The sequence below is a fragment of the Octodon degus genome, unplaced genomic scaffold (genome assembly GCF_000260255.1).
Source record: "Octodon degus isolate 3935 unplaced genomic scaffold, OctDeg1.0 scaffold00145, whole genome shotgun sequence".
Classification (NCBI taxonomy): Eukaryota; Metazoa; Chordata; class Mammalia; order Rodentia; family Octodontidae; genus Octodon; species Octodon degus.
Genome location: NW_004524721.1, coordinates 7847184 through 7857818, shown reverse-complemented (window position 1 = coordinate 7857818; position 10635 = coordinate 7847184). Strand labels below are relative to the sequence as shown.

The following is a 10635-nucleotide window of genomic DNA, read 5'->3' as shown; positions in this document are numbered from 1 at the left end:
ATATTAGGGTCTGTTCCAACACAATGAATTTTTCCTAAAACTGTTTGCTTAGTCAGCTTTCCATTGCTATAACAAAGTACTGAAATAAATCAGCTTACAAGCTTACAAAGAGGAAAGATTTATTTGGCTCACAGTTGTGGAGGTTCCAGTCCATGGTCAGCTGGCCAGCCACACTGCTTTCCCATCATGGTAGGCAGTACATTGTCATTGTCCCAAGGACAAAATGTTAAAGTAAGCTCTGCTCATGTCATAGACGTTAGGAAGCACCGAGAGTGGAAAGGGCAGGGTCTCAATATCCCCTCAATGGTGTGCCCCTGGTGGCCTTATTTCTTCTTGCTAGATACCCTCTTAAAGGTTCCACCACCACCTCCTAATAGTGCCAAAGGCTGGCAACCAAGCTCTCAACACGTGGGCCTTTGGAGGACCCTTTCTAAACCGTAGCAGTTTCCTTCACAACTGCTTGGATATGAGTTATTATGAGGCACGTATGTTCTCACCAAAGGGTGACTTGTCTTCATAATTCTATCAGGGTTACTTTACCTAGATGAGTGCAGGAGGCATTAAGCTCTCCATGTCAGTTCTTCATTTAAGATCTTAAGTATATCGATGGGAACTCAACAGTGGATCACTTGTATAAAACAAAACTTTTTTGCTTTTATTGACAGGGCTTTGGATATCCTTGAGGAAATTAATCTATCAATTAGCCTAAAAAATAAATTCAGTGAGGCAGCTTATAACAAATTGCTCAACAATAACCTTTCCCTGAAATACAGCCAGACTGGCTATTTGTCATCAAATGACATAATTAGTGATGGATTCTATGATTCTGGTCGGGTAAGTGTGTACTTTTTTATATTTCAGTCTATATGATAATTTTTTCTTTAATCATGATGGCATATTGCCATTTTATAAAGACTGAATAATTTATATTTGTACAGAAAGAAATTTGAAAATCAGCACTTAACCTTAACTTTGTCAGTTTATAAGATTTTGCATTTTTGTACAGTTTTAACTAGAATCTATGTATTCATAGTTAAATCATCTTTCTAATGCCAATCTCCAGTTTTGAATAAGATATGAAAGGAAGGGGTATTTTAAATTTGAAGCAATTTCAACTTTGTTTTTTTTTTTAAATTTTAAATTTATTTATTTATTTATTTAGTGTGTGTGTGTGTGTGTGTGTGTGTGGCCAGCTCAGCCCACCAGGGGGCGGGCTGGCTGGCATGTGGTGCTGGGGATTGAACCACGGTCGCTGTCTTTTTTGCTTAGCTTAGCTTGTTGTAAGTAGGTGCTTTAGACCACTGAGCCATCTCACCAGCCCCTTCAATTTCAACTTTGTATCTTCAACAGTAAATTATATTATTTCCAGGGCTTAGAGTTAGTGATAAGATATTTTATTAGTTATATAATTGACATTAACCCAGTTCTAACACTAAATTTTAAATTTTAATGCAGAAACATTTTATTTAGCTGCTTGATCGCAATTTTAATAAACAACATAACTGTTATTTTTTAAGATAATAGGAAGAAAAAATTAAAATCTTAACGATCTTTTTGACTTGGCTGCTTAAATTTATTTATTTATTTATTTATTTTTAAAATTTATTTATTTATTTTGTGTGTGTGTGTGGCCAGTTCAGCCCACCAGGGGACAGGGCTGGCTGGCATGTGGTGCTGGGGATTGAACCGCAGTCCCTGTGCTTTTGCTTAGCTTAGCTTGTTCTAAGTAGGTGCTTTTAGACCACTGAGCCATCTCACCAGCCCAAAATTTACAATTTCAACTTCTTCTAGAAACCAAAAGCAGTCAAAGTCATGAGGAAAATTTTTTCTATATATACTTTTTTTTATGTAGTTAGTACAGGGTCTATAGGGTCTCACTACACAGATCGGACTCATAGTGATCCTCCTGTTTTCAGCCTCCCAACTCTGGGATTACAGGTGTGTGCCACTACGCCCAGTCTCAATCACCATCTCAGTGCCCCCTGGAGATGGGGCTGGCACAGCACCCTGGGATCTAATCCCCGTCTCTGTGCCTGCCTAAGTGTGCACTTCAGTCCACTAAAGCTATCTGGCTGGCCGTATGAGGAAAACTTTAAAACCCCACAAATTCCATTTTAGGAAAAATTGGGAAGCATGACTTTGAGACTTTAGAAAATTTTAAGGATTGCCAAAAGCCCTTATGATTAGGCAGAAACTGCAGAAGAAAAAAGGAAAAGAAGAAAAATAATCAGAACAAAAGTATTAGTGACAGATCTCAGAAAATACCACCCAACATTTACTTTCTGAGGTAAGAGAACTTGAAAGAGCAAGAGCTGGATGACTTATTGGCAAGGCAGGTGTAAAACTCAAGACTGGGCTGCTCTTGGCAGAAGCCTTGTTGGACCAATGATGAAAAAACCAGAATAGACAGAGCCATGAAAGATCCTCAAAGCTGAGCTATATTTGCAGAAAGTAGAGGGTCACAGTATCAGAGAATTTGAGACTTTTTAAATAATGAGAAACAGCTAGCCCAAAACTTTACTTCCTCCACCGCTGATCCTGTACCCTGTAGCACCCAGTACCACACACAGGAGCCACCAAAATACTCCTCGGAGAAAGCCAGCTCATTCAGTGATGAATAATTTTAAAACAACACCTCACTACAATGACCAGCAAACATTGTAAATAAGTTCACATGATAGCAATGAGAGATGTAAAGGTATAAAATGAAGGGGCAGAGGTGAATTAGGGGGCCTGCAGTGGCAGGAAGGTTTTTTTAAAAAAAATATATTTGGTACAGGGGCTCTCTATGCAGCTCGGACTCACAGTGGTCCTCCTGTTTTCAGCCTCCCCAGCACTGGGATTACAGGTGTGCGCCACCACACCTGGTCTTGGTTGCTAGCTCAGTGCACCCAGAGGTGGGGCCTGCATGGCATGTGATGCCAGGGATCAAACCCAGGTCTCTGCATTTGCCTAAGCTGGCTCTTAGTCTGCTGAGCTATGTTGCCAACCCTGAAGTGTTGGGTTTTATGCTTATCATTTTAAACCTGAAGATCAGGTGACCTCACAGAAGGTATATCATCTGAGTAGAGGCGTGGAAAAGGTGAATGACTTAGCCATGGGGTCACTGAGAATAGTTCCATAGGCAAAGCCAACCAGCACTGCAAAAGCCAGAAAGAGTGCACATGCTTGGCCATCTCTGAGGAGCAGCAGGACCAGCGTAGCTAGAACTCATGGACAGGGTGAGGTCAAACTGATTAATTGTGTGATCCTTAAAGACCCTTGGCAGAACAAAGTAGAGACCTTTAATCAGAATCAAGTGGGAAAGTGGCAGGGTCTGGGCAGAAGACTGAGGGATCTGTCCTATTTTAAGAAGGATTTCTTCTTGTTCTTCTAAAAACACCATGTAAGGTAGCTTCAATGGAAAGGATGTATCACTTAACTGGAAAGAGATCTCAGAAGTTGTCCAGTCTAACCCTCTTCTGCCAGACTGGCAGGGCAGGGCTTTGTCCCACGTACTCTTAGTTATCCTCATAGCACTTTAAATAATCAGGTTCACTACTTACTTTTCCAGATGGTAAGTCCTCTCTAAAGTGTATAAACAGATTTGCAAACTCAAACAGTTCAGAAGCAAAGGTAACTTTGGTGTGAAACAGGTGAGGTGAACGCAATAAAGGTTGTGGGGAACTGGAGGGATGTGTTCTGCTCAAAAGCAAGAATGTCCACAACTTCACTTTGCTAGTTCTAATTTTATATGTGTGTGTTGTGCACATGTAAGTGAATTAGACTCGTCAACTGTTGAGAGCACATTCCATCAGAACTCATTTCTAGCAAAAAGGTTTCTGCATTGGGTCTTTACATTATCTTTCAGATAAATCCTGGCACCAAACTTTTGCCACTGAAGGAGCTGTGCTTGCAAGAACCTGGTCATCGACGTGCTGTTCTCTTAATCAACAACAAATCTGCTGATGCGTGAGTTTTTTTTTGCCAAGGTGGGCAGATTGGGGAAGCATATTTTTGTTTGTGTGTTTGTCGATGTGTATCTCTCTTTTTTACTGTATCTAACAACACTGTGAAAACACAGTACACACACTTCTAGCCCTGATACAAGCTCCTAGAATAACGATGGAATAACTACCACCACAAGTTCAATTGTAGTCTCTTTCCCTTTGGCTCCCTGAAAATATGCCAGTAGATTTCTGAAGCTAGGACTGTCACCTTGGAGTAACTGAAGTGTAGGAAGGAGCAGACAGAGATGAATGATGTCCACTCATCTGCAGATCCATGTGCTGGAATATAACTACCACCCACCATTTTTCTTTGAAAGAAATAAATAGTAGGGCTACAAATTAAAGTTTCAGTATCCTGGAAAGTGATTCTACATATCTCTATATCTGTATAATATCTACATATTACATTTTATACAATTATCTCCTGTCCTAGCTTGTGAAAATCTTTGTGACAGTATTCCTTTTATCTTTAACCTCTTCTTTAACCTTTTAAAATTGAATGTCACTGTTAAAGTCTGCTCCAAATATGACTTTCTGCAGGAAATTGTTTTAGAGTACAAAGCCAATATCGATGAGTGAATTTTAATTTGTGCATAATTTTGAATGTATAACGTTTTAGTTCTCTGTCTATGGAAGATGAATCGTCAGACTTTAGTTCTCTGTCTACAGAAGATAAATCATCAGACTTTAGTTCTCTGTCTATGGAAGATAAATCATCAGACATGAGTTATGGGCGAAGTATTTCTTCTTCATCTTCATTAAGAAGAGCAAGTAAAGAAAAGCCCAAGTAAGAAAATGTTTTATCTATATGCAAATAACCCTCCCCTTATTTTGCCAGTGAATACATATTTTGGGTTCTAGATTTTGGCAACTTGATTCTTCTTCTTGTGCTAGTCATGCAATTGCTTTTTAAATTGTTGTAGCAAGGATTTCTGGAAAAGGGGCAGGTCAGTGTGGGTTTCAGACTCTCCTGTTGCTGTGGCTCTGCGGTGATGTTGGTCCCCATGACTGCGCATCTGTGAGCAGAATTGGTTCCTCCGCTGTAGATGAAGCAGCGTCTGACCTCCTGCTTCCTAGTGGCAAAAGGAATTAAATCCTAGTGGAAGTGGAAGGGCTTTAGAAATTATGAAATGACTCACAAATGTAACACTATTGTTATTTTCCATATGATTGGAATTGGTTGTGGTTTTTCTCTAATGACAAAATGAAACAAAAAAATAGTTCTCGTTTTAGTACTGGATTTGGATGGCCCACAGAACTGAAATCAGAGCCTACTTCGGGACGAAATACTGTTCTTAGCAAAAGTGCCACTAAAGAGAAAGGACCGAAGTAGGAAACCTGTGTTGTGTTCTAATTATAAATCACACCAAGTTTTAATTACCCAGCAAAGTTGGTGAAAAAGGAGGTGTGGCTTTTGTTTTGCAATGTTGAGGATGGAAGCTAGGACCTCACACTTGCTAGGCAAGTGTTGTGCCCTGAGCTACATCTTCAGCTTCTAAAACTTCCTATGTAAAACCTGCTTTAACAGTGTCAGAGGTAGAGCACTGGCCTAGGCTATGTGAGGTCCTGGCTCCCACCCTTTTACTTCTGAACTATATTGAGTTAGACAAGATTCCTGAGCTGTAATTTTAAAGTGTCTGTAAAATTTACCCCGAGTTTCTTCTGACTATGGATGAGAATTCAGGTCACTCTGATCACTGTTGGGAGCTTTCCCACCCTCACCTTTGTCCTATCTCTATTATCGTGACTCTTAGACTCCAAGAAGAGGGAAACTGGATTCAGTGCGTATATGCTGGGAACAATTATAATGTTCATGTTTTTGTTTGCACTACTGGGGATTGAACCCCGGGCCTTGACAATGAGCTACATCTGCAGTCCTTTTTTATTTTGGTATGCGGCCTTTCTGAGTCTTGAGATTATGCTTTGATTCTGGTGCATTTTAAACATTTTTCCTGGGCTGGGAAGGTAGCTCAGAGGCATAAGTGCCTGCCTGGCAAGCTCAGGGTCCCGAGTTTGATCCTCAGTACTGCATGCCATCCCAGGCCCAGAACTGAGTGTGGTGGCTCAAGCCTGTAATCTCAGTGCTGGGGAGGCAGAAAGAAAGGCTCACTGTGAGTCCAAACTACATATCAAGACTCTATAACAAAGATGAAAATAAAAATAAGCATTCTTCCTTCTATTGTTTACCTGTTTTTAAAACATATTTCTTCTCCTGAGACAGCATTTCTGGATACTTGGAAAAGCCATTTGGACCTCCTCCCATATTCAATGACTCTTTAGTTATTGTAGATGTAAGCCCTTAAGAGCCCCTGAGGTATACATACCAAACATCTGCTTTCTAAGTGACCTTGTCCTCAGATCTCCTAAGGTGTAGGCCAAGGTTTGCTCAGTCTCCAGATTCTGTGGCCCAGAATTCTGATTACCACTACAGGAAGCTCTCGTTCAGTGTATCCTAAAGTTCCTCCCCTGCCCTGGTGCTCAGTCAGTCTCTCAGTCCCATCCAGTCAAGAGTCTTAAATATCTCTTAGATTGATTTCTTCCTGCGTTTCCATTGTTACTTCCCCAGCTCAAGTGTTTATATTAGAATTCATTCATGCAACCTCCTCATTGTAAGACTTCCTGCCCCCCTTTCCTTGCAGTGTTAGGAACAAACCCAAGGTCTTGTACATGCTTGGAAGTCTCCTACACTTCCTGCCTTCTTGCATAACTTTCCATAAATCCATTTATGATCACCCCACCCCAGAGCTACCACCTTGAGATGAAAATCTGCTTGCATTGTTACTGAATCCAGCCTTTTTTGCCAGGTACTGAGTAACAGCAATGATGGAAATGACCAGGTTTTACAAGGGATAGTCCTCTTCCACTAGAGGTGTTCAAGCATGTAGACAGGAGAACAAGTTTCAAACTCTCAAACACACCCCTCCAAGACTGGGTTTGGTAAATGGTTATGGGCAGAGGCACAGAGAAAGGGGACTGGAGGTTAGGCAGTGCTGGTTATGCCTATGCAAGCCAACTTCATCTGCTGTTACTGTCGTGACTCACACGTCAGAGGTGTCATCTATTCCTCTAAAATTGGTGGTTTTTAAACTCAGTTGAATTGGGTTAAGTTTAGAACAAGTGACTAAGAGAATTTGAAATAGCTTTAGAGTTCAGGTACTAAAAACCTTTGAAATGACTTAAGGCTGCAGGATTTTCCAGGGTTTTGTTGGTTTTAGTATTATTGTGCCTAAAACAGTGGTTCCATAGTATCTTCCAAATAAAGCCTAATCCTGACCTCATCCCCATCCCCAGAATAGCTTTCCCTTTCTTTGTGTGGGTGCAAACTCCTCTTTTTATTTAAATATTTACACACACACACACACACACACACAGTGTTTGCAGTTACATATGCCTTTCAATCAGTGCTGATCATATGGAAAACAAGTTATCAGAAATATAAAGAAAAATAAGCCTTTCCCTTTATAAATAAAACAATACAATTTGCATTTTCTAAGCTTTTCCCAAACAGCTTAAAATTTCACTTCTTACCCATTCCTTTGTGAATTTGGATTCTTTAATTTTTATTTTTCACCTTTATCGATGTACTGTTGAGCAGTTAAAAAAATGATGTATATTTATAGTGCACCAAATGATGTTTGGATAGACATTGTGAGTCACTCACCAAAATCAAGCTGACAAACATGGCCATCACCTTACAGTTATCATTTTGGGTTTTTGTTCAGTGTCAAGAACAGCTTAAGATTAGTTTCAGAAAACATTAGCACAGTACAGTATTATTATCATGTCATCATGCAAAACATTAGATCTCATCTACATAACTGAAACTCCTTATGAATTGATTCTCTCTCCCATAGAACCTGCTCTGACTAGTGTAGACTTACTTATGGGGCTTTATTGCAACACGAAGGGCTGCTTTTAAGAGATCTTTTCTTACCTTTTCACTAGCTGCGACGACATCTTCAAGATCTGAAACTCTATCCACTTTCACTCAAACAATTTTTCAAGCTTGTGATTGAGATTTTAAGTTCCTCTGTGTCTCTTTGACTCACTTCATGCTATCTGTTTTTTTCCTCTATTGCTCATTGAAGGATCCATCATTTTTCTAATCTCTATTTTTTATCAGTGTCTTCTTGAGAAGCAGTTATTATTCTTTCATTATAGTTATCCTTTCTTTTTTTACTTCAGAGATTATTTCTGATCTGATTTCCTCTGTATGTTTCTGCATTTGATTCTTTACTTCCAACACTATTAATTCAGAGATTTCTTTTTTATTTCAGCGGTTATTTCTGATCTGAGTTCTTCTATACCTTTCTGCAGTTGTTTCTTTACTTCAGATGCTATCAATTTAGACATATCAGCTGTGTGATTCCCAGTTTCTTCTGTGCTGGTGTCTTCTGCACTTGTTCTGGGTGGGCTCAGGTACTGAGATTGCATTTCGCTCCTTCTCTTTGTCATTTCATATAGCACTGGCCTCTGACCTTTGGTGTAGAGCTTTGGTGCAGTTATAACCTTAGCACCTACTGAAATTTGGGTGCAGATCTACAAAGTTTGAAATCATCCAGTTGTGCCTGGCTTGGGTCTGGATGCTGTGTTCAACTTCTTCCTGATGTAGCTCTTGGAGGTGAACCTGTTGTGCCCCTCTGGCAAGGTGTTCTGCTCCTGGATTCGCTGGGTGGTTCTGTCCCCTACTCTCTCTGCAGGGATTGCAGCTGCAGGGTTTCATCTTAGGCCTGTATGCCAGATGTGGGCTGTGTCTGGAGAGGTCCAGAGAGCAGGACAGATGGACTCACTTACAAGTGGGCCTGGGCTGGGTCCGGAGGGATCCAGCAGGAAAAGGGAAGTGTGGAAGCTCTTCCACGCACTAGCCAGACCTGGGCTTGGGCTGGGTCTTGAGGCACAGCGGAAGTTCTCAGTCACAGGTGGGGCCTGGGCTGGGTTTGGAGGGGTCCAGGAGGTGCAGGGGAGCGCAGAAGCTCTCCCACCACTTGCCAGACCTGGGCTTAAGCTCATGAGGAGCTGTTTGATATTGGGACCACACTTTTCTCCTCCTTGTGTTCATAGAACTTAGAATAGTATCAGGCACACTGGGGGCAGTGGAGAAATATTTATTGATTAAATATTCACCAATTACTGACTTATGCTTGTTGAAAGGTCTAGATGTTTGACTTTCCTGCAGTCTGCCCAGGGGGAATAAATCTAACAAATGAGGATAATAACTACCGCTTCACACTGACTCCACTCATCTCTGCATATATTTGCAGCTCCCTCTCTGCCTAAAGATACATCCCTATGTCTCTCAACATCCAGGAAGCCTGAGAGTGTCAGGGAGAGCACGTAGGCTTTGCATTCAGACCCTTTTTCTTAAGTATGAAATGGAAATGGTGGCTCCCATCTCACAGAGCTGTGGTGAGAGTGAACGGGATGATGTGTGGCCATGTGCCTAGGCCTGGAGCCATGGCCCCGTACATGTGGGTTGCAGTTTCATCCTTTTCCCCTTCTCTGCCCTTGGTCTGCTGGAGGATTGATGGCCTTCATCTTGTTGTCCTGTTGACCAATGCTTCTTGTTTTCCTTTGAGAGCTTTAGACTCCTGGGAATAGAGCAAAATATTTAATTTGAGAATGTCATTGAGATGTTTTATTGTAACTAAAAGAATGAGACATACTAACAAAGAATTTGACATCTAGAGCTGCAAAGTGGCTGAATGTTTGGAAGGACCAGAAGAGATGAGAAATAAATCAGATCAATTATGCATGAGGTGGTCTAAGGCAAACAAGAGGAAGTCAAAGTGTGGGGTTCTCTCTTTTTCCTGATGAATATATTACCATTTACTGCATGAGGTAAAATACCTGTCAGCTTAGACAAAGAGCTCTCATTGTTTTAGAGAGGATGCTCATTGTTTTATTCTTTTGTTTTTGCGGGTTCTACTGGCCTTCATGGCAAACACACAGACAGGAGGTAATTATTTCCTGTTACGTATTCACTTGCCCAGTCATTCCTCAGCTATAAGCATGTCTAATAGTCCTTCTAAAGCATTTCCTTATAAAGACTATTTTTCTCATAATAAGTGTATACTAGACCTATTAGTACAGTCTAAGCTCTCTGTATTGTACTATGCATTCAGACTAGTTTTCATGATACTAATCTAATGTAAATGAGTTTTTAACACACACTTAAAGATTTATTGTTTTTCTGTCTCTTATTGTATTTCTTCCTTCCAGTCTGCTCCTCTGTGGAGTCCTTTAGATATTTACAACACATGCGCTGACATCTCTGGTACTCACACATCCTGATCCCTGTGCTGATGAGCTCTAAACATTTCTATTTTTGTGTAATTTCCTAAAAACTCTCTTTCTACCCATACCTTAGCTGTTTTATTTTTTTTTTTCTTCTCCAAAATGTTGATTAGCCAAAAAAGTCTTTCAGTAGCAGGTATTGTCTCTTAATAATATTTAAATATTTGCTTCCCTTTTGCTCCTGAATTAATTTCATTCAGTAAATAAATATTCTGTGTCCACTGTGAGCCTGGAATTATTCCAGTGTTGGAGATTAGCAGGGAACAGAAACCTGTGCCCTAATACAGTTTTACATCCTAGTGGGCAATCTCTCTCTCTCTCTCTCTCTCTCTCTCTCTCTCTCTCTCTCTCT

At 40.5% G+C, this 10635-nt stretch overlaps 1 protein-coding gene across 1 annotated transcript in view; it reads left to right on the top strand.

The window, feature by feature from the left end:
* Armc3 (armadillo repeat containing 3) overlaps positions 1-10635 on the top strand; it is a 97415-nt gene that overhangs the window by 68129 nt on the left and 18651 nt on the right. Inside the window, exons 9-12 of the mRNA XM_023701983.1 lie at positions 666-834; positions 3851-3951; positions 4681-4775; positions 5201-5318. Of these exons, the coding sequence (XP_023557751.1) occupies positions 666-834; positions 3851-3951; positions 4681-4775; positions 5201-5318 (483 nt within the window). The remainder of the gene's footprint in view (positions 1-665; positions 835-3850; positions 3952-4680; positions 4776-5200; positions 5319-10635) is intronic.